General features: G+C 37.0%; 1 protein-coding gene across 3 annotated transcripts in view; it reads left to right on the plus strand.

Moving 5' to 3' along the window:
• Positions 1-2100: 2100 nt before the first annotated feature.
• ANO10 (anoctamin 10) overlaps positions 2101-21584 on the plus strand; it is a 114071-nt gene continuing 94587 nt past the window's right edge. The window contains exons 1-10 of one of the 3 annotated variants that reach the window (XM_053467973.1): positions 2169-2282; positions 3496-3562; positions 4385-4534; positions 8046-8225; positions 9082-9216; positions 12351-12470; positions 13138-13707; positions 14233-14288; positions 16317-16391; positions 19610-19792. In XM_053467973.1, the coding sequence (XP_053323948.1) occupies positions 4396-4534; positions 8046-8225; positions 9082-9216; positions 12351-12470; positions 13138-13707; positions 14233-14288; positions 16317-16391; positions 19610-19792 (1458 nt within the window). In that variant the 5' untranslated portion in view covers positions 2169-2282; positions 3496-3562; positions 4385-4395. The other 2 variants (XM_053467970.1, XM_053467974.1) reach the window with 2 other exon arrangements.

Genomic DNA, 21584 nt, shown 5'->3' on the forward strand with positions numbered 1-21584 from the left:
TCCGGGTCATGCAAAAAACAAGCGGGCAGAGGGAGACAAAAACAGGGCAGGGGAACCGGGCCAACCGGGATGCGTGTACGACACCCAGGATTCGTCGGATGTTATCAGGAGCCTCCCTACCTGGCACAAATCCCACCTGGTCAGGGTGAACCAACTGCGGCAAATAAGGCGCAATCCTTAGCGATATAATTTATGTCTGTATTGATGAGGGAGAAAAGTCTGTAGTTAGAACAAAAAGAAGCATCCTTGCCCTCCTTGGGGATAACTATAATTTTAGCCATAAGCAATTCTTGGGGTATTAAAGAGCTCGGACATGTATGGTACTAGAGTGTGTCGATATTGTTTATAAACGCTTCTTGCCGTAAACCCATCACCTTTTAAGAAGCTGATTGCTAAACCAATCTCCTCCTGGGTAATTTCCGCAGGCAATGCCAACACCGTCTCAATAGGGAGGACCGGCAAATGAGAGTCTCGTAGGAATGTCTGTGTACGGGTAGTATTGTGGGATGTGTGGGAAGCTTTGTGACCATCATAGAGGTCAGTGTAATAAGCCGCAAATTGTGCACATATAGCATCAGGATGTGAGGTCACGCTCCCTTGTGAAGTATGTATCTGACGTATGAAATGTGACTGTGTGGCATGTCTAAGTCGCCTAGCTAACATTGTATCATTTTGTATTAAAAAACGTTTGGTTCGTACACTGAATAGCTTTCAGAACCTCACTGGAGAGAATCAGGTTAAGCTCCCCCTTTTTGGGGACCTCAAAACTGATTGATCACCAGTAGCCTCATGTCTGTGTTCAAGATCGCAAATCTTGGAACGCAGTAGTTGCTCTTTATGGAGTCTCTCCCGCTTTTTATTGGAGGCCATCTTTATCAAGGCACCACGGATGACCGCCTTATGTGCCTGCCACAGTGTTTCAACCGCTAACTCAGGCGAGAAATTGAGCCGAAAGTACTCCTCCAGGGCTTCCTCCACAGATTCTGCACCTATGGGGTCCGCTAATAACGAATTGTTCAATTTCTATGTATACCTGGAGGGCCAAGGGGAGAAAACACCCCCTGAACCATCCCATGACCTGACCATTTTATTTCATGAATAGAGGAGTAGAGCAACCCTGGGAGCAAGCTTTGTGGAGTGAATAAAAGGTCTATGCGAGAGTAAATCAGAGTAGAAGGAATAGTCTCTATATTTGGGGTGAAGCGCACGCCACACATCGAAGAGATTAGCATTTCCTGAATTGTTGTAAGGGTCTCTAAGAGGAGCGAGGAGGTTTAGTAATATTATTATTGCCTTTTAATAATATAGCACCAAAAATGTATGTAGCGTTTCTTACAATACATATATTCAATGGGAATGACAAGACTAGAATTGACAGACTAAGACAAACCGATACATTAGGTGGAAAGGACCCTGCCTGCAAGCTTACAATTGTTGAACATAAATCAGGCTTTTTTATCGGTGGGACCTAATTTGTGGAGGAAATCCTAAGCAAAATTTTAGTCAATAAGTGACAGACTATACAAAAAAAGAAACAGAAGTTGAAAGCCCCACCATGAAAAATCGATGATATATATTTTGTATTGATACGTTAAACCTGTACGTTAAAGTGAAATAATTTGTCAACAAGGATATAATAAAAAAAAAACAAGCTCGTGTCACTTGAGGGAATAAAACCCATGTCACAAAGGGGTTAAAGGCATAGAAACATGCGTTATATATAAGCGCATTGATAGGCCATAGACAGACTAGATGAGAAATTAAGCTAATTAAGAATAAAATTCGTTACAAAATTTCAAACATCTCCTCAAAAAAACATAAAAAGCGGGGCCAGCGTTAGGGGCAGACACTCCCTTTACGGCAGTTGGTTGCTACACATTTGACAGATGAGCAGCCGTTGTAGTCTTACCGCTGGCGACAGTTTAGCTTGGTCACGTAAGCTCTACTGTTTACAACTTGGGCGAGCTTATCAAGTTTCGCGTCTATCCAGAAGCTTCCAATTAAAAGCTGCGACCGTTGAGTTCTAGGCATTAGAGACAAAGCAATGGTTTACAACATGAGGTAACCAATCACGTATACCTTAATGCAAAGCGCATCCCCTGTGTAAATGGACAGACCAATCAAGTGCACTGGAGACATTCTACGGAAAAAGTTCAGGCGTAAGTCTCTAGGCTTAGGACTCTGTGATCCGGGCGGGGCTGCGCCACGCAATGAAGTGTCAGTGTGTTCGCGCAGAGTGATCACTGTCCCTTGGGTCGCGGGAGCGCGCCCTCTACCTGCCGGTGAGTTGTGCTGCCCCGGAAAAAGGGAAGCCAGCATTATAAAGACAGCTGGGGGAACCCGTGTGCGTCTCACCAGGTAGCAGGTGTGTGACAGGCTGACACATAGTATGGAGATAGAAAGCGTTGGCTCATAGGCTTTGGGGGTAAACACCTAAAATGAAGGGTGAGACTTTTGAAACTCATTTGAAGTGCCCTTCCTTATTGGCCAACTTCCTATAGCAGTCACCGAATTTCCTTATATGTACCTAATTCTCGTCAATGTTTACTACCCAAAATAACCATATCACATGTGCTTGGTTCTATCTATCTATCTATCTATCTATCTATCTATCTATCTATCTATCTATCTATCTATCTATCATCTATTCCAATGTTATCCTTCATTTATTATTGTACACTCTGGTCCATATAATTTCCATAAAGTCATTTTTAATATTTTGGATCAATGAGCCAGGTAACGAGTAAAATAAATTACATTAAATTAAAAAAAGATGTCTTTCCAAATCTCTTTACATACGTAGCAATGTATGCATTAACTGTGCAAGCTTGCGTTTTATGTTACATTTCTCGGATTCATCGGATTTATGGTAACGTAAACTATGACATTCCACACACAAGAATCATTTAGAGCTGTTAATGTCAGGTTATTTTACTGCCGATCCCAGCAAATAAGTGAAATAATTACGTTAATATTAATATAATAATAATAAACTTTTTCCTTCAACTAATAAACTAAATGCAGGAAAGAAGACCTTTCGATTCCTTTTCTTAAATTCGCAGGTGACCTTTGAGGACAACAGTATAATCATAGCAACAAAAAAAAACAGAAGAATAAGTGGCAACATCAAAGAGCGATGTTGACGTCAATCCCACTCACCCCACAAGAATTTCCACACTAAAACATATTTTAGAGAATGAGTAATTCTAATTTCTTAATGTTTTTCACATTGCTTTATTCAGGTGTTCAGTTCTATGGCTGGTTCACCTCGATGTACTTCTATCTCCTTCTACATTGTAAGAACATCTGCGCAGGGCCCTCCTTCACCTTTGTTTCCTTTAATGCAAACTGTTATGTGATGTCCTACTTTTTTTGCTGATTGTACAGCATTGTCGAATATGACATATAAATCAGTAAATAAAAATAACTGATTAAACATGTCTTTGCTTAAGACACAGTCGTCAATTGTGACAAGTTTTTGTTTTTCTTCTACAGGTTTCAGGTCTCCAACTTGGCATCTAGAGTAGATATTGTCCTCGGTGTATAGCTCTCTCCTCTGCCAGTAAGTGATCTCTCTTCTTGGGTGGTATGTGCGTGGGAATTTCACATATGTGTATGTAAAGTAGAAGGAAGAAGAACAGAACCAATTGTGTGAATTACTGTGTTTCACCTTATGGTTTATTTAAAAGTTGTCTTTGAAAAGAGTTGAATGTCTGCCACTTGTAGAAGAAGGAAAGCTTGTTATGATTGACATGTCGAAGACCATGTCTTGAGTGGAGAAGACTTGGTTGATTCCATAAAGTGATAACCTGGAAGGAAACGAGAATTATATGTACTTTTACTATAATACTTTTTGATTCCTTATCCATTGTTATATGGGCTAACTCATTTAGTCTTGTTCGATCTTTTATTAGTACAGAATAGAAACATTTCTGACAGCTGTATGAATGTGGAAGTCGGGCCCATACACTTCCAATCCTGTGCTTAAAATATTGTATAAGTCTTAAAAAGGCCTTAAAATATGTTCGAAGCTTTGGTGCTTTCCTAATTTATTTAAAATACACAGGTAGCTTGAGAATTATGAGGTTACACAGTCCGGAATTTTGAAATGTGACTTTAGTTCTTGGCTGCCTGGAAAGGAGAGTGATCTCCATCAGTGTCTAATGATAGGCAAGTAACTGAGTTTAGAGTTATTTACAGCGCACCTCCTATTTTATTATTATAATTTATGTATATTCTGCATTGTGCGTATTTGCGTATTTGACACAGTTCAACAACATCTTTTTTAATATTTAATTACTGGTTTATTTTCCCTAAGGATTTGTAAACAACTGTGGAAAGCCTTTTATTTAGTAATTTTTTTATATGTTTCTTTACTCTATAGAACATCCCAAGATGAAAAGAGGGATATCACAGCAAGACCCGCCAGAACTTGAATTCAAACCTTTGGTAGTGATAGAACTTGCAAAAGATGCCAAAGCAGAGACCAGGGAATGGCTTGTCAAGAAAATTATGGACAAGAAGAAAGATGGAGGTAAACTTAGAACTTGATAAGAACCTGCTGACCCTGCATGCCTACAACATTATGTGATTTTAATTCTACTCAGGGTCTGCAGCGCTGTGGGGGATCTGGATCTTAGTCTTATAGTCCGACCTCTATCTGAAAAAAGCATCGTCTCACATTCAAGCAAATACGGTAACCATCAGTGCGGAAGTTAGTATGCCACACTAATCCCCAAAATATGTCAAATATATATTGTCACGTATAAAGACTTTATATGAATCTTTTAAAGTTTGTTAATATTGTATATGTTGTGCTTAGCATTTTTATGTAAATAATATAAATACCAATATGTTAACTTTCCCATGTGCTTAGAACATGGCAAATTCCAACATGCATCTTAACTCTAACTGTACCATTTCATTGTATTTTAAACATTTCCGAACTGTTTTATAACTTCCAGGGGAATCAAGATGAGTGCCTTATGAGTTTCATAACACTTATGTTAAAATATTTCATTAAAAAAAGTCTGCACAAATGAAAAAGTTATTATAGCAGTTTTATGTGCTGTAATGATTAATGCAGACATCTCATGGTGGTAGTTGTTCTCCTAAGTTTTTTTTCATAATGGTACCCAGTGAAATATTTATATAGTAAAATTTGCTTTGCGGGTTTAAAAAGTACATTGATGTGCCACCACACTGGCAATGCTAATTAAGTCCATTCCTCTATAAGCTTTATTGGTCAGAGTGTCCAGCTGCGTGATAAGGAGTCGGGGTATTTGTCTAGTAGATTGGGCCAAGATAACAGGGCTGGAACACATACAGATGGCTAGCATGCAGCTGCCCAAAAACATTATATTAAACAAAAACTAAAAAGCACAATATTTAGATTTTTTTTAGCCTGGTACAAATACTAATAACATGATATTAGATCCCCTTTAAACCTTGTTTTTTTCCCCATTATTTAGCGAGAAGCATTTTAGTCTCATATTTTCAGTGGTTTGTCAGGTTCATCTGATGACTCGTGTATGGCAGCAGACTCGCCCATTGTCACGTGGTTAAGCAGACTGTATTTTCTGTTTGCTGGCATGGATTTTTTCTGTATCATTATTTTTTGGAGTTACTTTTTTTGAATTTTAATTGAAGATTGGAATAAAGGAATTATTATTAGCAATAAACTGTTTGACTTCTCATTCTGATGGAGTGCCAGCGATTTAAATGTTGAGCTGTTTCTGGTTCGAGTGGATGCTCCACTTGATCCTGAGCACCCGTGTTGGATCCTCTTACCCGTCATATAACTCATTTGCATGTGGTCTGAGCGGGTGGTTAACTTGTTTCGGTGCTTTACATGAGGAAAGTCTGGACAAAATGGAATATGTTACAATTCATAAAAAGAATACAAGAAATAAACTTGGGGCAGTAAGGTTGTACACAAACGAGAGTGTGATCTAGTACTCCTCTCTGGGGAATTATTATTATATCAGGACTTGTCATGGTTAATGGCAGCTGTGACATCACACATTTACGGTGATTCAGAGTTATAGTGAGATGAAAAAAAAGATAATGGAGAAAGATATTTATATACATAAAGTGTGTGTATGTGTATTATATATATATATTGCAATAACTGTCTTTCTTCAAGACTGGATACTGGAATAAAATTGTAATAGTTTGTTAAAATGTATTGTAAAAACAAAAACCTAACTTGTTTGTAATGTTTTTCTTTTCTGTCTAGCTGGTTGGACAACTATTGTGATCCCTAACTCATAGTCAAATGCTCTACCCGCTCAGGGTGTTGCTGGCAGCCTTGCAGCTCCAACTTGTGTTTACGTACACCCTGTTAAAACAAGCTTGTAATGGCTACAGGTTGGGCTAAAGCCCTATGAATATTCGGGCTCCTAAGACCAGGTTCAGAGCCAGCTGGTCTATAAACACTCTGTATTTATGTGTATCTAACAATTACTAATATTACTAACTTGTACAGCGCCTTGTAAATGTATTCACCCCCCCCTGGCTTTCTTCCTATTTTGTTGCATTGCAACCTAGAATTAAGATGGATTTGTTGAGGTTTGCATCATTTGAGTTACACAACATGCCTACCACTTTGAAGATGCAAAATATTTCTTATTGTGAAAGAAAACAGGAAACTTGAGTGTGCGTAACTATTCACCCCCCCAAGTCAATATTTTGTAGAACCATCTTTTGCAGCAATTACAGTTGCAAGTCTCCTAGGATTTGTCTCTATAAGCTTGGCTCATCTAGCCAACTGGATTTTTGGCCATTCAAGGCAAAAATGCTCCAGCTCTTTCAGGTTGGATGGGTACCACCAGTGTACAGCAATCTGTAATAGCGTACCTAAGGGGAGGGCGTTCACCGCGGGTGCCGCTAGTGGGGGGGGGCGCCCGGTGGGCTGGGTGAGCAGATGTCTATACAGCCTGACAGCCGCCTAACGCGTGCCCGCAGCTTACTGCTGTGGAGCTCACACTGTGCGAGGAAACTCTCTTTTGTCGCCTTTCTCTGGCCCTGGGGACAGGCTGTTTTATGTCAGTGTCTGACTCGGTGTATAATGATGAGAGTTATACTGTACCATATGTCTTCAGTAAATGTTGTTTATTTAAACTTATTTATTTAGTATAAGTAGTATAGTAATAGTATTTATTTAAGTTAATTTCTTTTTTCAGATTTCAAATTTTTTCCGGTTGGCATACTATTCTCAGTCCAGTTCTGTGGGGTGTACGGCTTAAAGTGGTCCCATTTGGGATACTCCAGTCTCCACTGTGGAGCTTTGCCGCTCCTTAAGACTTTATGTTTGGTTACTTTGTTGCCTCTCTGATTAATGCCCTCCTTCCCTGGTCGGTGAGTTTTGGTGGGCAGCTTTCTCTTGGTAGGTTTGTTGTGGTGCCATATTCTTTCCATTTCTTAATAGTGGATTTAATGCTGCTCTGTGGGATGTCCAAAGTTACGAATATTTTTTTGTTTATAACCCAACCCAGATCTGTACTTCTCCACAACTTTGTACCCGCTTGCTTAGCGGTCCCGCTTGCTCAGTGGTGTTGAAGGCTCTGGGGTCTTTCAGAAAAGGTGTGTGTGTGTGTGTGTGTATATATATATATATACACTGAGATCATGTGACACTTAGATTGCACACTTTATGTAACTAATTCTGTGACTCCTGAAGGTAATTGGTTGCACCAGATCTTATTTCGGGCCTTCATAGCGAAGGGGGTGAATACATATGCAAGCAACACTTTTCAGTTTTTGTATTCTTTTTTTAAAGTTATTTTCGTCATTTCACTTCACCAATTTGGACTATTTTGTGTATGTCCATTACGTGGAATCCAAATAAAGATCAATTTTAATTCCAGTTTGTAATGCAACAAAATAGAACAAATGCTAAGGGGGGGTGAATACTTTTGCGATGCACTGTATTTCAAGTTTAATGTCCTAAACATATTTGGTAGAAAATGCCATTTACAATGTGTGTTGAAATTTTTGTATTTTTAATAGTGTTTGTTGTAATTCTTAACTTTGCACTCTTTAAGGTTGCCAGCTGTTAATCAAATCACTCACCATATCAGAAGAGGACAATATTTATGTTGTTGGCGCCTCTCCAAAGCGCCTCCTAATAGGAGCCGAGGCAGCTGGGCTGGTAAAAGAATGTGAGGACGGATCTATGAGGCCTTTCATATACAACAACCGCAAGGAATACAAAAATTTTATTGGTAAGTGCTCCTTTTTGAGCCCGCTTTATTACAAGAGCATGTAAAATGGGCAATGGTCTCTTTTCCCTGCGTCTTCTCGTTCTGTGAGGTGAGCTTTGAATATGGGCTTTGTTATGTTTTTGTTTTGTTTCTTGCCTTATGTCAGGCCCAAGGCAGCACCCTTCAAAATGACATCATGGTATACTGGCATAACGAGTCAAAAATGCCTAACATTGTTTTTCTGGGGCTCAGTTGTTGATTACATGGTGAATACTGTGCCAGTCAAAGTATGGAAACTTTATTCGCTTCCAAAATACCCTTTTGGATGCAGCCAAGTTATAATAGAAATAGGGTATTGTATTACTTTTATTTTATATAACCCTTTTTTACATTGTGGTACATAGAAGCACTATATTTCATAAGATAAATGATCATTAAAGACTTTAAGTATTACTCCTCATTCAGTCCTGAGCCTTTGGGTCTGTCCTGGCTAAGTTGCGAATAACTTCAAAATTCATAATTTCTTAAATATGAAAGAAATGCAGTATTATTACATCATACTTGTCATTTACATCCATTAATAAATTCATCAGAAGGAAATTTCTGTCTATACATTTTTTGATGCTATTATTTTATCATATGATTATTTGTGTTTGTTTTATTAACCTGTATATTATTGTCATCTGTGTTTAGGACTGTGATGCTGTGCACAATTAATGCAAAATTTTAGTATATACAGCAATCAGGACAGCAAAGCGGAGTGAATCTAAAATCAGTTAGGGTTCTAATCTTTTCATCAGCTGTCTATATTTGTCCTGTTTATACAATGTTTAAAAAAATATATTTAATAATACACAATTCTTGTTTTGGAATATAGAAGATGATGAAGACTTCATTTCAATGGCAGAATGTCAGTATATCATTAAACACGACCTGGATAATCTTCGAGCGCAAGATGAAACAAGTATTCCCGGCTATCCTCAAGCGAAGCTTTACCCTGGGAAATCAATCCGTAAGTTTTTCTTTTGTTGTATTTTTGGTGTGATCAATCAATAAGATCTAACAGACTCGGACGTAGTTACAACAACGTAGAAAGTTATTTGACCGCTGACAACTGAACTTAAAAGTTGGTTTTTGGAACCTTATTGCTTTACTTAACAATGGATCCTTTTCATATACTCTTTTTAACTTGCCTAAATGCTTTGAAGGCCCTAGTTATTACAAATACTTGTTAGATTTCTATGGATCACCTATTTATTTATTTTTTGGGGGGTTAGTCTATAAGTATGTAACTGAAACAAATTGTTGACAGTAGACTCTGAAGCTGTGCAATGTCTCGCAAGATAATTACTACAAGGACCAGAACATAAAATTACATCTTTTAAGCCTACTGTTGCGTAGGAAATATAGCTTTGGACCTTGGCCTACAAGAAAGTAATACTAGCTATTTGGAGATTTCCATTAGGAGAACACGTTTCCGTTGCTTACGCTACGAAATAAGTGTCCATCAGGGAAAGTATATTGGGCCCCGCTAAAAACATCTCTCTGGATATCCCTCACACATAGTATCTTTTACAAATAACAAATAAATACAACCTTAAATGAGGAAAATAGATTTTTGGGAATAAAAGAATTCATGAAGAATTAAAGTTTTTTGAGGAAGTTTTGTAATGTTAGTAGCTGGATTTATTGGAAATGGACAATAACCGTGCAATATGCAGCGATACACATCTAAATAAAGAGCTATAAAAAAAGGTTTTAGGGTTTTTTAGAAAAAATGGGTATTAATGAATATTAAATTACCTTTTGGTGGTGAGAATGACTTTACTGTGGAACTGAAATATGTTTTATATGTGTTTTTTAAAAGTTTTTTTTGTCCACTCAGTGTTTTTTGTTACATTTCCTTTAGAGTTAATTCCTGACTATAGCATTTGGCAAACTATATTTGCTTTCTACTTATTATGCTAGTGTCGTGTACCTACAAATCATTTTTTGTCATGTTTATATTCCCATCAATAATAATGGTTTACTTGTTTTTCTAATGGATATTACACTATTTAGTCCAGCAGAGTTATTTGCTCACTTGTTTTGCAGATCAGCAGTAAACAGTAATGAATCCAGATTTTTCTAAATTACTTTCAACTCCTGAGACTGTTAAAGCCTCTTGAAAAAAATCAGCATTTGAAACTTGATGTCCATAAGAAAAAAATGCTGTGCAAGATGAGAATTAACATTCATTTTGTACTAAATTAGTATGTTTTAGCATGTAGTATGTTCAGGCTATGTTAAAATTTGAGGTGCATGAATGTCCTATTTTGTCTCGCACAGGACAATATCACCAAATAACTTTTCTTCCATACCTAGAAAAAAAAAACAACAAATCCACTTTCATCCCATACTTTATCATAGCTCTGATAATTGCAGCTGTTTCACTGGCATCTAGAGCTTAAGCCCCATGGAATGTGTATACGTGACAAGCAAAAATGTCTGTCCGACATCACATATAGCGGAGTGTCTGTGTGCACCAAGTAGAAACCCCTCGATATCTCATAGAAGGCACATCAACCATTAAGTGTTGAAATGTTGTGGTATAAACTAGCTGGGAAGGGAGACAGTTGTACTCGATGCCATACGCTGTTGGTGGATTATTACGTAATAAATGAGTCTGGCCCCTCCATACCTTGTGTACATATATTGTTTTAGCCAATACTGCTTTACTTGTCCAAGTAGTGCACGTCTACGATTTTACTTACATCAAAGTAACATCAGCTTTTCTGATTCTTTAAATTCTTTCTTGTTCTACGAGTCTCAAGAAAAACTAGATAAACCTTAGGCTAGATTGTCCAAAACAATACTTTCTTACATTTGAATGCTAGTACTGTTGGTTGATTCTCAAAGCAGTGTCCATTGTGTTTAGCACATGGGCCATTTGGATTTCTTACATGCACAGTTGTATATTTGATTTAAATCTGTACCCTCCTTGAATATTTTATATCTTTCTCTCTAATCTCAGAATAAAGTAGAGAGCCGCTGTCTCTTAAGAACACACGCGACCAAGTATAGTTCAAACATTTACTTTTCAAGCAGATGGCTCATGATAGGTTTCACTAACCTAAAAAAACTCAAGAGAACTCATCAAAGTACTATTGGAAATATGCAAGGTCCAACATGAAATAAACTGGAATATACTATGTATAAGCATTACATTATAATTCTGGCCCCAGAAGTGAGCTGATATTGAAATAGTAACCCTTTAAAAATTCCATCACAAAGATTCTGTTGCATTAACTAATGGTGGCAACCAAATGACTCTAATAATTGTCCATAAGAAGACTATTTATTATCAGGAGATAAGTGACCTGTTCTAAAGCAGCAGTTTCAAATTATATATATTGATGAGAAAAAGCATATTGTAATTAAATCAGTGTAGACTATAAGGGACTCCAGCCTTTGATGCTGTGAATTCTGCAACCATCTTTATCAGCAACCATCATTCCTGTGTTCCAATGGCATGTTGTGTTAGTTAATCCAAGTTTTAAGTTTGAAAGTGTGAAACACATGGACTGTAGGGGCCTCTGGGGAAGGCTGGGATAAGAGGCCATGTTTTTTACAAACTCCATTGTGTCTTTATGTGTACAAACTTTTGTTGGAGTTCGTAAGAATCTGGTTAGCGACTTTTGGCTCAAGCCAGAAACATCCCACCATACTGCTATCATTATTTCTGAGTTAATTGTTTCTTTACTGAAACCAGGTGCTTCTTATTATTTCTATAATCTTTTTTTTAGCTATTAGTTAGAAGACTAGCTATATAAGATATGTAACATTTATAGTCAAATATGTTAATCATATTGAATTCAATAAATGTATAATTATCTGATGTGGAACTGCCCGCCCCAGAGATCCATGTTGGATTTCTTCTTGTGCACTCCTATTTAACTCGCCTATTTTATCATTGAACATCATGGTCTCAAACGTTTGAATGATGGTATCTATCTATCTATATATCTATCTATATCTATATATATATATATATATATATATATATATATATATATATATATATATATATATATATATATACCAATAAGCTTACAGGTATTATTATTTAAAAACCTTTATCTCAAATCCTACCTTTTTCTTTCACAGTTCGAAGACTACAGACTAGTGGCGTCCTAGTCCAGGTTTTCCCACTTCATGATAAAGAAGATTTAAAAAGACTTACACATCAGTGGTACCGCCAGATAAGGATTGGCTTCCAGCCTATAGGTATTGAAAGTCTACACTTAAAATCTGTTATAGGTTTCTTTTTCTCCAATATCTACTAATATGTCATGCACCAGCCAAATTTGGAGGACTTTTAAATGGCAACAGTAGAAGGTCTTATTGGTTGTTAATTCTTTCAAAAGTGGGCAAAAAAGGCCTCACCTAACTTTTAAGCTTGTCCTTCCCAGCCTTGTATCTTCTCCTCTTACGTTTAGCCCTACCTATTAACCTGTGTATTTCTGCCCTTTAACACTGGCGAATAACATCTCTGCACTATTCCAAGCTGTAGTTTCATTGACAACTGTTCAATACAGGTCCGCTGTCAGTGCAGGATTTCTCGATGCTGAGATCCGTCACTCTAAAATATTGTAAAATACCCATGGGTGTGTAATATGCACTCATGTTAAGTATATATACATTATTAAGTATATAAGTATTTCAAGTATGTAAGTATAAAATACATGTTAAATTATCAAGTAAATTATCAAGAAAAGCCTACATAGTATCGTGTTGTTTGGTTATTGTATATAAAACATACCAAAAAACTATGAATGTAATGCATGACGTTTTACAGTAACCCCCCTGCCCCAAGCATAGATGGTAAATCTGGATGTGGTATATTTAAGCTAATTCTTTTAAACTTAAATATTTATCGTGTCTTATTTTGCAGATCAAATCCGTCGGTACTTTGGAGACACTATTGGACTCTATTTTGGTTTCTTAGAATATTTTACCTTGGCTTTAATCCCAATGGCTCTCATTGGCATACCTTACTATTTCTTTGCATGGGAGGACTATGATAAGTATGTGATTTTTGCTACATGCAACCTAGTGTGGTCCACGGTTATCCTTGAGATCTGGAAGCGCTACAGCTCAGCTATGACATACAAGTGGGGTACGCTGATAATGAAGAGGGAGTTTGAGGAACCAAGGCCAGGTTTTCATGGGGTGCTAGGCATAAATCCTGTTACAGGAAGAAAAGAGCCTACCTACTCCAGTTTGAAGAGACAGCTTCGAATTTATCTTGTCTCTGTTCCCTTTGTGTGCGGATGCCTTTACCTTTCCATCTATGTCATGATGATTTACTTTGATTTGGAGAATTGGGCTATAGAGTACGACGAGGAGCAGAAGAGCACATTTAGCAGCCTACTGCTTTTTGTGCCTAGTATCATCTACGCTGTTGTCATCGAAATCATGAACCGCTTATACAAATTTGCTGCAGAACATCTTACTTCTTGGGGTAAGATATTTTTTGTTTTTTTTATTCTTACTAAATAAGATTATTTTATTTTTCAAAAAATATTAATAGGGGTATCTTACCCTCCTTAATGTAGACAAAAAATTGGAAGATAGAATAGGACGTCTAGACTTTTAATCGATTAGCAGATCGCTTTACTTTGATGGCTTCTATTCTTTCTTTTTTTTATCCATTGGATGTGACACCATTATTTACATTTTTTATTCTACAAAATGCAGATAAGGAAGTTTTGTTATTTCTTAATATTATTTTATGTGAAAACATTGGGGAAATAATTTAAGACCCAGTAAAGATTTTCCCTAAACGTCCTAAATTTGTGTTAACTACAGCAACTGCTGCTGTGTGATCAGACAGTTATTAGCATCTATGGTGACCAAGGTAGGCATTGCTCAAAAACATTGTATATAACAATATTTTGGCTTTCTACAGAGGAACCCTAAAATGAGATTAGCCAAAAAAGGAACACAGTCTCACATTCTCGTGAATATCTTGTTTCTTTTACTACAGAAAATCACAGATTAGAGTCTTCCTATCAGAACCACTTGATATTAAAGGTCTTAGTGGTGAGTACTTCATTTTAAGTATTATTTTTTATTTTTAGAATTTTTATTAGAAAGTCACAAATGTGTTTATTATGTTGTTGTTATTATTAAACAGAAAATGGCAGACACTATGTTGGTTACATATGAAAAGTGACTCTGGCACGAATCTGAACAGTTGTCTTATAACTGTAGAAACCCAGGGCGTTTAACAAGATGTGCACCACAGTCTTTTTATCTTTTTATAATGCCCTAACTATGGTGTGTCAGTATGCAACATTCCCTACGGAAAGGATCATATAAACAAAGGTCAAGATCAGTTTCTCTTTCTCTGACCCAAATATATAAAAAGATCATGGGTGAGCCTGAGTTTGGTATTTCTTTGGAACTCACCACAAATTACCCATGCACATATTAGCACGGAAACTCACTGTAACACCATATACTTAAACATACACACACATTTCCCCCAGGTGCTACAAACTTTAGGCTCACCCCTAACACACTACTAACACACATAATCCTAACACTATGGCTAACACCATACACTAACACCCCATACACACATTCACTCAAACACCATATACTAACACACACACTCTTAACACCATACAAGTACACACATATACACTATATGATCCGAAGTGTGTGGACACCTGACCATCACACCTACTGTATATAAAATCCCATGCCAGTGCAAATTATCCCCCCCCCCTTGGGGATATAACAGCCTCCACTGTTCTGGGAATGCTTTCCACAAGATTTTGGAGTGTGGAAATGTGTTCCCATCCAGCCAAAGTGTATTTGTTATATATTGGACGTGTAGGCCTGGCTCGTAATTGGCGTGCCAATTCATCCCAAAGGTGTTCAATAGGCTTGAGGTCAGCACTGTGCAGTCCACTCAAGTTCCAGTTGAGGAAAGGACCGTCCTTAAGCTAGTGCCATAGAGTTGGAAGCATTGTCTGAAATATCCTTGTGTTTTGTAACATTGCCCTTCACTGGGACTAAGGGCCCTAGCCTAATAGACACTGTGCATTCCGGAAGGTAGCGTTTTCCAGATGTAGTAGGGCAGAATTTTCACAAACTGACTTGTGGCAGTGGTGGCATCCTATGACGGTGCTGCGTTTAAGTTCACTAAACTCCTCAGTTAGCCAACTAGTTAATACTGTTTAGAAGACAATGGTTGTGTCGTATTGCATATTTCTCTGGGTATACTACTAAAAGGGTTAAACTGAATGAGTTTGTAACATTAAACTTTATTGGTAATCATAAAAGAGGGATACAAAGCTCCTTGCTCTGTGTACGTGTGATACAGGCTGTTAAGTGTTACTGCTGATGCATGGCACTGCCTGTGTTCTGTAGGTCCTAATGCTTCATTAGTCTTGACGCATAGCCACCAGACAATACTATAAGATGAATGTGCTATTGAAACTTCAGCAAATGATGTGTTACATAGTGGATACAGGAGAATTGTATAGAATTACAGTTAAATTTAGCTTAAAGCAGAGGTTACGTTTATTTTCATACACCCATTATTACATGTAATTTGGCGTTTAATGTGGTTTTAAATGTTCTACAATTGATTCTACCATCACTTTCTACTTTCCTTTACCAAATGCTACTCCATATTTTTTGATATCTGTTTCAGTGGGCAAATATTTGTAGATTATGGGGCTGACTAACTTTTTGCTTATATTTATTTGTTTTATAAAGATATTCTTTATCTAGTAATATGGTTTCAATAAATGTCTACTGCTTTTACTCTCCTACATTTTGTTTCATGTCTTTTGTCCCTTTAAATATGTCCAAAAGTTAAATGTATGTGTAAATAATTCTGTTTTTGTAAACTGGCCATTGTTCACTTTTCAATGTTGCCATTCGTAGACTACATTTTACAACTGTACATTCTAGAAGCTATGTAACATATACCTGTATAATATATATATATAAATACTATGTATATAAATTACACGGATCTTTGTGTCCTGTGTAAGTCTGCACAGACTATGAGTGAATGAATTAACTTTTAATGATTTTGTTTTTCTTTTCCAGTTCAACATAGTCAATTGCTTTGCATCACTTTTCTACATAGCGTTTGTCATGTGTGATATGAAGCTGTTACGCCAGGTGAGTCTGTAATGCAGATACAGAGTTTTCCTTACTTTAGAGGTTCGGTAGATTTGCATTTTAGTCCGCTTTAAAGATTTATTCCACTAAAACCAGTGAAATGTGCAACTTGTTAAGGGGTAACACTTGAAAAATAATCAATTTCCTAGGCTCAGATAGCACATTTAAGCACATATGCAAATGTGTAGTAAAGAGGTTAATGTTTTTCCCCCAAATTGTATGGCCTAGATACAGATTAAGAAAAAGTTAATTTTGCATATCTATCTGCAATAACTTCTCATTCATTCATTCATTCATAAAATCAAGTAAAAAAGATGCCCAGTTTAAGGCTTTGTGATAGGAAGGGTATGGAGGCAGTTATTGTGGCATAGGTAAGCACAATAATTCTGCAAATCATTGATTTATTGTACATAATCTGTAGTTAAGCTTTTCTTTTGGATGAATACTTATTTAGGAATAAAATTATGATCATATATAAACATTTTGTACTGTTAATCTCAAAATCAATTCTATAGAACTGTCAAGACAGTAAGAACTCGGGACCTTCTCTTGTCAGTTAAAGTGTATCTGCCAAATGTGTCATTGATTTACCACTGACCATATGATGAAATGTATGGAAGAAGTGAAAGATAAAGAATAATGGGGCATGAGGCACATGTTACAGACATTAGTCTTGCAAACAGTGTTACTGTAGAGCACGGCGACACAGTTTTTTTTTTTTGTAATTTTAAGATTACATGAAACAGAAGAATATTGTATAAGAGGAGAAGTATGGGAAATGTACCAAATTTGAACATCATGTGTCAATCACACGATCAAGTAATGATCCGAGCATGTGAGAGACCCTTCTTCTAATAAGAGGGAGTCCTTAAGAAGCCTGGAGACGCTCCATGGACTGAATTTGAAGCTATTGAGTTGGTCTGCTGAGTTCATAAAAACATCTCCATTTTTCCTAAAGTGATATTACTGCATTTACCGATCTGATTGTGAATCTTACTAGATGATAGAGCTGGAGTCCACATACTGTAATATTCTGAAAACGTTCTTCTGCTGGGAGATCAACTTTCCCTGCCTACAATATGTGTGCAGAACAGAAATGCGTCCCCAAATATAGCTGCATGTAACAAGTGTCGTAAGGCATCAGACTGCCTCGATGGCTTGACATAATGATATATGGTTAGTGCCAGTCTAACGTATGCATTAGTAGACCATGTATATGTTCTATTACGTTTCTATTTATCTGCTTCTACTATAGTGTGGCTGTTGAATGGTTTGGGTGCTCTTTCACATACTCTTTTGATTTGAACACTTTCATAATTAAACGTGGGAGAAAAAGTATAGTTTAAATGGTACCATTTATTTAGAAAAGTCTGTGTTAGCTTCATTAATGCCTGAGGAAGGGACCTAACAACTTGGTCTCGAAAGCTCGCAATCAAACTCTCAGTTAGCCAATAAATGGTATCATTTTAACTATACTTTTCTCCTGTTTTCTCAACGGCTAACACGGTACAAAACCTTTTTATAATTAAACGTAGTATTAGAAATGTTAGGACTGTTGAAATCCCAAACTTAACCTACAAATAACCTTGCCTCTTTCATAATTTTTTCCTGGAAATAATTAATTGGCAGGTGACCCAAAAAGCAGGCGCCGTTAGGTTGTGAGTGACTATGGAAACAGGAGAAAAGCTTCTTAAAAGTTTCTGTGTTTTTATATGATTAAACCTTCAGAGGAAAGAATAAAATAACAAATGTCCTAAGGTTCATTAGTGCAGCATACTAGAGTCTGCAATTTTTGTATTGTCAAAATGAAACGCCACCTTAAAGAATCAACATCCATTTCTGCATGTGTTTTGTTATGAGGTTAATACATGATTTAATTATTTAGATAAATGGGTTTCCTACAAAGAACATTTTACGTACACACGCGAACATTGCACCATACGTTGTTATCATTAGCATCATGCAGAATTGCCCATTGTAGTGAGTACTTGGTAATGAGCTGGCATAGAGGAGAATGCAGGGAGGCGGTTAATTTGATGTGCTATTAAAATTTGATGGTAACATTAATTATGTTCATGGCCTCTTTATGCTAATTGCAAACCTTTCCCAGTCGACGTTCAAAGCTTTGTTTTCTGGCACTAGGGGGCGCTCCCGACACAGTCTTTAAACAAGCCGTCTTATGCCTTGCATTTACTACAAACCCAGAACCTTGGTTTCCAAATGGTTTCTAGGGAATGCAGTGCGATTCCTTCTGTGTACTCCACTCTGCCATGGATACAGACATTTTCTCTAATCGTAATAAATGACTGCCAGGGACGTGTATTTTATGCGTTTGTATACTCGTCGCCATTACTATGTAACATGTATTACCTGTAAATGCAGTCAAGAGAAGCATAGAATGTGATAGGAGATGATAACTAGTTGGCTTATCTAGTCTGCTTATTTTACTGTAAAGTTGATGAAAAACGAAAAACTATTTTTATTCATCGTGAAAATACTTATTTAATAATGTCTGCCTTAAAAAAAAAAATCTATTTTTTTGTCTTTGTACAAATACGTCCTTTTAACCCCTTAATGACAGCCCATCATATGGCTTACAATGCATTGTTTTTAATGGGTTTAAGGACAACCCATTGGCCTTAAGGGGTTAAGTAAGCCTTTTTTTTCTCATGAATAAACTGCAGATGATCTTTCTTCTCCATAGTGCACCAGGGCAGACTTGGTGGCTTAGTCATTGCCGATATCTTCCCTAATCAAGGACAACATGTTTATTTTGACCACTGATTTGATTTTGAGTTCCGCTTTATATCTTCATTTATATTAAATATGTATTTTTCTATATTATTCGATATTTTTTAATGTTCGTGGTTTTACATTTATTATATCATTCTTATTTTTATTTAATTTTTTTTTTACTTTTGTCAAGTTGTAGCTTCTTTGTGGCAATAAGTAAGGATGAAATTCACCAACAACCAAGTTTTAGCTACTATAAGCTAAAAGACAAATGCGACTTTCAGGCAGTCAAAGAAACACATTGGTGTTGTGGGATGGATGGCTTGGCACATTTAGTATTTGCTGCATCCTAGAAGCTCCAAACTAAGTAAACTTTGCTAAAGTCTAAGATGGAAAGTACTCATATTTAAAATGTACTAATTTATGTGTCCTGTGTGATCTTTAGATTCTCTAACATAGCTGACTCTTCATCTGTTTTGTTTTAGAGTTTGGCAACTTTACTTATCACATCTCAGATCCTTAACCAGTTTGTGGAAGCGCTGCTTCCATACTGGCTGCAGAAGAGGTACAACCGGCAAATAAAAAAGAAGGTGAAAGCATTGAAAGTGGACACTGATCTCCCCTTATTGGAGCAAATTCATCTGGAGAAACAAATGGACACTTATTTGGTTAGTATGTCATGTGACCGCTTTGCCAACAAAAAAACAAGGTGACAGAGAATGAGACACAAGACTGGAGAAAAGGGATGGGGTTATGTATGTGCTGTGGTGCAATGGTTGAAAGTGGTCCTCTAACCATAGCAGCCAGATAAATAGTCCTGCGTATTGGCTGCTATAGAGAAAACGTTCATGTTCTTTTCTTTCTTTACACACATGCGCACACCACACCACACACACTCCAAGTCATTGACATTCTGACAGCCTCTGATAAAGCTTTATAATGCCACAGTTCCATTATATAAACACATCAGAGGTTATTTTATGCAAAATCATTAAAAGGAAGCTTTCCATAAATTTTAAAACTGTTTGGATTATGTGGACATATTTGCGTACATTTAGGTATCCAGTGGGGTTATCTATTAATAACAATTCAGGTGCAGATTCCAATCTTCCTAGCATTCAATGGACTATCCACGCTGTTTGCTTCATTTTTACTCCCTTCGAACAAGAAGTTTTAATACAAAGCCCATATAGGGGCCCAACCTGTATGAATTTGTTCTTACATTTTTGTTCATATAACACTCTCTTAAATTTGAAAAATAACAAAATGAATAGCTTTAGCTGAGTACTTTTTTAAGTATTTTTTAAACGTCCATATCCTGACAGAGATACTTGGTGTACTTCCCAATTCTTCAGGGAAAATTCCATCACACTTTAAATGTTCCAGTTCTTGTGGAGTATATATTTCTGAAAATGTTGCTATTTCTAGTGTTCCGCACTAGCTACTTGCTATAATGACCACTTGATGAATGCAGAGATGAACCTTGTGCATGCAGTAGGGGTCAGTAGTAATTCTTTGTTTCATATTGCCCAAGAAATCAATATTTAGGAAGACAACAGAGCCTTCTGGGTTCCACTAACTAGAAACATGTAAACAGTTATAACCTGATGGGTTTCTTTTTCGTATTTGGAGATGATCCATAACTTTTGATAAAGTTGTAAATGTAGAGCAATCACCATGGACACCTCCTGAAATCACTGCCGGATTCCTCCCCTGTACCATTTTGCCCTAGAATACATATGGGTTGTTTGGCTGGTAAAAAGCGAACTAGTTTCTTGTTGGGGCATCATATGTAAGTCAGCCATGGTCCTCAACAGTCACTCGTTGCTTCTGCAGTAAGCAACATGCTTCTTACCAAGAGTGGGTCCTGAACTTGATCCTCTCTACCGGGTTGAGGCCAACATAAGTGATCCTCACTGTAAGAGCAGCGTGAGAAGATTGTTTTTGTTGGCATGTGTTTTCAGATGATATATAATGATGATCTCAGCAGATACACCTAATTTTCATAACATTCCAATGGGCAAACAAAAAAACTAACCTCGTCTTCTCTTCTGTACTATTATGTACTTCTCCTATAGTCACTGAAAAACTAATATCTTTTTAGAAGAATATAGTTACATGTAACTATGTAGTTTTATGATGGGTATATGATTATTAATTTGCGTGCCTTCAGAATGCCCTCGTGGCAGTGGGCTATGTCTCTTCTTGTACCCAGAATGCTCCCGATCCAGGGTACAGCACATTGTATGCTGGGATGGTCCTCAATGCTTGTGTAACTCACATTATGTGTGCCCAACTGCCACAATCGCGGGGGAGCGGTTGTATTACTTTTTAACGCTGTTCTTCTACCGCCCAAATTCGAATGATACATTCAGAAGATCTGCGTAATTAAATTGATGATTAAATACTCCCGATTGTTTATTTTGACACACCTCTTGTCTTTTACAATCTGCTGATTGT

Source organism: Spea bombifrons, chromosome 5 (assembly GCF_027358695.1).
Source record: "Spea bombifrons isolate aSpeBom1 chromosome 5, aSpeBom1.2.pri, whole genome shotgun sequence".
NCBI classification, from domain to species: domain Eukaryota; kingdom Metazoa; phylum Chordata; class Amphibia; order Anura; family Pelobatidae; genus Spea; species Spea bombifrons.